The sequence below is a fragment of the Sander lucioperca genome, chromosome 13 (assembly GCF_008315115.2).
Source record: "Sander lucioperca isolate FBNREF2018 chromosome 13, SLUC_FBN_1.2, whole genome shotgun sequence".
NCBI classification, from domain to species: domain Eukaryota; kingdom Metazoa; phylum Chordata; class Actinopteri; order Perciformes; family Percidae; genus Sander; species Sander lucioperca.
The window spans coordinates 25821951-25826950 of NC_050185.1; the positions used below are offsets into that span (position 1 = coordinate 25821951).

At 42.2% G+C, this 5000-nt stretch overlaps 1 protein-coding gene across 5 annotated transcripts in view; it reads left to right on the forward strand.

Annotated features, from left to right (window-relative positions):
* Window positions 1–5000, forward strand: part of LOC116062368 (platelet-derived growth factor receptor beta-like) — a 37502-nt gene that overhangs the window by 28470 nt on the left and 4032 nt on the right. For all 5 annotated transcript variants that reach the window (XM_031317031.2, XM_031317033.2, XM_031317034.2 and 2 more), the window contains 4 exons: window positions 965–1087; window positions 1219–1330; window positions 2016–2115; window positions 2267–2372. In XM_031317031.2, the coding sequence (XP_031172891.1) occupies window positions 965–1087; window positions 1219–1330; window positions 2016–2115; window positions 2267–2372 (441 nt within the window). The remainder of the gene's footprint in view (window positions 1–964; window positions 1088–1218; window positions 1331–2015; window positions 2116–2266; window positions 2373–5000) is intronic.

Here is a 5000-nt window from a genome sequence, read left to right on the forward strand (position 1 = left end):
GCATGTCTCTGTGTCATGTTGCGTGTCCCTATGTCATGTTGCGTGTCCCTGTATCATGCGGCGTGTCCCTATGTCATGTTGCGTGTCCCTGACTCATGTTATGTGTCCCTATGTCATGCTGCATGTCTTTGTGTCATGTTTCGTGTCCCTATGTCATGTTGCATGTCCCTATGTCATGCTGAGTGTCCCTGTGTCATGTTGCGTGTCCCTGTGTCATGTTGCATGTCCCTATATCATGTTGCGTGTCCCTGTGTCATGTTGCGTGTCTGTTTCATGTTGCGTGTCCCTGTGTCATGTTGCATGTCCCTATGTCATGCTGAGTGTCCCTGTGTCATGTTGCGTGTCCCTGACTCATGTTATGTGTCCCTGTGTCATGTTGCGTGTCCTGCAGTGTGTCCCTGACTCATGTTATGTGTCCCTGTGTCATGTTGCGTGTCCCTGACTCATGTTATGTGTCCCTGTGTCATGTTGCGTGTCCCTGACTCATGTTATGTGTCCCTGTGTCCTGCAGTGTGTCCCTGACTCATGTTATGTGTCCCTGTGTCCTGCAGTGTGTCCCTGACTCATGTTATGTGTCCCTGTGTCCTGCAGTGTGTCCCTGACTCATGTTATGTGTCCCTGTGTCATGTTGTGTGTCCCTGACTCATGTTATGTGTCCCTGTGTCATGTTGCTTGTCCCTGACTCATGTTATGTGTCCCTGTGTCATGTTGCGTGTCCCTGACTCATGTTATGTGTCCCTGTGTCATGTTGCGTGTCCCTGACTCATGTTATGTGTCCCTGTGTCATGTTGCGTGTCCCTGACTCATGTTATGTGTCCCTGTGTCATGTTGCGTGTCCCTGACTCATGTTATGTGTCCCTGTGTCCTGCAGTGTGTCCCTGACTCATGTTATGTGTCCCTGTGTCATGTCGCGTGTCCCTATGCCATGCTGCGTGCTGACGTAGGCGTGTTGCGTGTCCTGCAGTGCGTCCACAGAGACCTGGCAGCGAGGAACGTCCTGGTCTGCGAGGGGAAGCTGGTGAAGATCTGTGACTTTGGTTTGGCCCGAGATGTGATGAAGGACCAGGACTACATCGCCAGAGGAAACGTCAGTTCAACTTTATTAACGAAATGCTTATCCCATATATTATAATATATATTTACTAATAGTTTTAATAACATGCAACATTTTGAACCCATATAAGTATTATACTGTAAGTATAAGTATGTGTTCAACAGAGCTTCCTGCCGGTGAAGTGGATGTCTCCTGAGAGTATTTTCCAGAACATTTACAGCTCTCAGAGTGACGTGTGGTCCTATGGAGTCTTACTGTGGGAGATCTTCTCTCTGGGTAACCAGTCCAAACCAGTACACATCTACACTACAGCTGAAGCTCACCGTTAGATAGTCATATACTCTGTTCACTCGTTATGACCAGGGATGCACTGAATCCAGGATTGGGCTTCTGATTCGGCTGAATGTTGGGCTTTTTGACGGGAAGGTGTTTACGTAGGTGGAGCGTTCAATGCAGCAGGCTGTGAGAAAGTGGAAATGGAACTGGTGAGCAGAAAAAGTGATGTTTGGCAGAACTTTCAGTCAAAAGAAGGCAATTCAAGTCCAGCTACATGTTCAATCTGTAATGCTGATTAGTCTGGTGGTGGCGAGGACCCTAAACTATACACAACATCACCGCTGTTACAACATCTGGTATGAAACATCTGGAAGAATACGAGTTGTGATGAAGGAATCTACAGACAGCAGCCAGAATGCAGCAACTTCAGGTACGGCAAAGGAAGGACAGCCACTGGTTACTTCATTAATGAGTTTACTGTGTTCATGGACTGAGGATGGGACGAGGATTCAGCAGAATCTCAACCAGTGGATTCAGTATTCGGCCGAACCCCAAAAATCTGGATACGGTGCATCCCTAGCTGTAGCTCACCATTATTTTCATTGTGGATTCATATGAAGATTATTTGGTCTATAACATGTCAGAACATGCTAATTTCTGCAGTATTTTGTGTATTTTGACGCAGGGGGGAGCCCGTACCCTGACCTTCCCATGACTCAGCAGTTTTACTCGTCTCTGAAGAGAGGATACAGGATGAGTCGCCCTGATCACGCTCCGAACGACATGTATGACACTAAACTCACTTTCACACGTTCGCCTATAAAAACCTTTTAGTTAAACATGAAACTGAAAATCCCCATCACCAGACCCACCAGACTCCATGTAAATAATCAGTACTTTTAGACTGATGTCTGATATTTAATGTTCTGTCTCCAGTTATGATCTGATGAAACAGTGTTGGGAGGAGAAACCTCAGTCCAGACCATCTTTCTCCTCGCTGAGCGTCGCCGTGGGCAACATGATGACCGACGACTACAGAAAGGTACCAGAGTACTCTTTTACCACACAGTAATCCTACTCAGACACCACTACAGAAAGGTACCAGAGTACTCTTTTACCATGCAGTAATCCTACTCAGACACCACTACAGAAAGGTACCAGAGTACTCTTTTACCACACAGTAATCCTACTCAGACACCACTACAGAAAGGTACCAGAGTACTCTTTTACCATGCAGTAATCCTACTCAGACACCACTACAGAAAGGTACCAGAGTACTCTTTTACCATGCAGTAATCCTACTCAGACACCACTACAGAAAGGTACCAGAGTACTCTTTTACCATGCAGTAATCCTACTCAGACACCACTACAGAATGGTACCAGAGTACTCTTTTACCACGCAGTAATCCTACTAGACGCTCATTTTCAGGGTCATACTTGTATTTTGGGTTTCTGCTAGAACATGTTTACGTGCTTTAATGTTAAAAAACATATTTTTGTCATCCTGTCTATCTGAATATACCTGTCTGTCTGAATATACCTGTATTCACCCTGTCTGTCTGAATATACCTATCTGTCTGAATATACCTGTATTTATCCTGTCGGTCTGAAACGCTCCGTTTTAGCGCCTGTCTCTTTAAGAAAAAGCCCAGTCTTCTCTGATTGGTCAGCGTTTCCAGGTGTGAGTCATTGTCATTGCAGTCAGGGAGTGACTGTAAAAGTGTTGTAGCAGCACTTCCTACCTCTCTATATATACAGTGTATACATATATATATATATATATATATATATATATACATATGTATAGTTGTGACATCACAGCGTACAGGAAGTCCGGTCGGCTCGTTTAACCTTCTGCGTCCAAGCTTGTCGACATAAAACGGCATCTCTGATTCATAACTTAATAACTTTATAACCATAATAAGTAGTAACATCCCGTCTGTTGGAGCTAAAAGCTAACAGTCGCCCCGTTCTGCTGATTTTGGTCTTCTGTGTTTTCGTAGCCCTTACAGAAGGTTGTGTATCCAGCCTGGAAGTCCAGAGTTTTTCGGGTCTTTTTGCAATTAATCCAAACTGTTAAATCCAAGATTGATACACTTTATGTCCATAATTTATGATTTTTCGGCCGTTTATCTCTGCAGATCGCTGCTAGCTTTGATGCTAACCATCCATTTTGTTTCCCATGATGCTTTGGGAGCTGCTTGTTTTTGTTGTGTAAACCAATGGAAGGCAGGTCTGTCATATGTTACGCCCATATAAGGCCGTCAATACGTCACCCGAGGGACAACAAAGATAGTTTATTGTGAGGAGAGATCACTCAAAGTCAGAGTAGTAAGATGTGACCAAAGATCGTCTATCACCACTCTAAACCGTTCTACAGAGAAGAATGACATCACTGGTTTGAGTTTTGGCATAAGTTTGGGCCTTTGTTGAAGAAATGTAAATAGTTTGTTCTTTATATGAGTCATAATGATCATTATGTTTATTTTTGCACTCAATGACTCCAAATATACGTATAGGAGAACTGTTTTAGACAACACAAATGCTTGTGTAGCATTGCTGTGTGTGTGATATCAATGAATATGACATTATTATTTTGAGTATTGGCATAAGTGAATGTCATGAGGACAAAAGCGTCTGGACTATTTTTGAACAAATGTAGATATTTTGTCCACTGTATAAGTTATAATGTTTAATTCTATTCTAATACATATGAGAAGTGTTTTAGACAGGAGATTGGCTTATCTTGCATTGCTCTGTGTGTCATATCAATATATATTTGTCATTTTATTTATTTATTTATCTTTATGGTCCTACAACATTTTCAACATTCAAGTGACCTCACTGCAGCACAAATATTCTAATAGCCCAGTTTTTCCTGAAAGAAATGATGTTTATAGATTGCGTGTGGACAGCAGTGCCACTAACCCTAACCCTCGCCACTGTAGCACTAAATGCTTGCTCTTGGGGGAATTACTGGAATTGTTGGGTCCTTGTAAATTATAGAGAGTGGTCTAGACCTACTCTATCTGTAATTATAGAGAGTGGTCTAGACCTACTCTATCTGTAATTATAGAGTGTGGTCTAGACCTACTCTATCTGTAAATTATAGAGAGTGGTCTAGACCTACTCTATCTGTAATTATAGAGTGTGGTCTAGACCTACTCTATCTGTAATTATAGAGTGTGGTCTAGACCTACTCTATCTGTAAAGTGTCGAGATAACTCTTGTTATGATTTGATACTATAAATAACAGGTTGATGTTTGAACCCTCCTGTTGTCCTCGGGTCAAATTTGACCCGTTTACTAAAACTTTCTACATCAGAACTACGACAAAAAAAAATGATGTTGACAAATGATGATGACAAATGTTGGAAAAAGCTACAAAAATGCAATTTTTTTTTTAAACGCTGAAAAAAGTGACCAAAAAAAACATCAAAAACATCGCCAAAGGTGACAAAAACACATTGAAAAAGTGACAAAAAAAACTTGTTAAAACCCCCCGAGAAGAAGACAAAGTTGCAGGTCGACGGGACGACGTCACGAGAGTTACAAACTTCTTTAGAAAATAAGACCAGACGGACCCTAAATTATCAAAAATCCTGAGAGGGCTGAGAGAGTTAACTTTCTAAATACTGGCTGTAGTATTACGGTAGTAGTAGTACAGT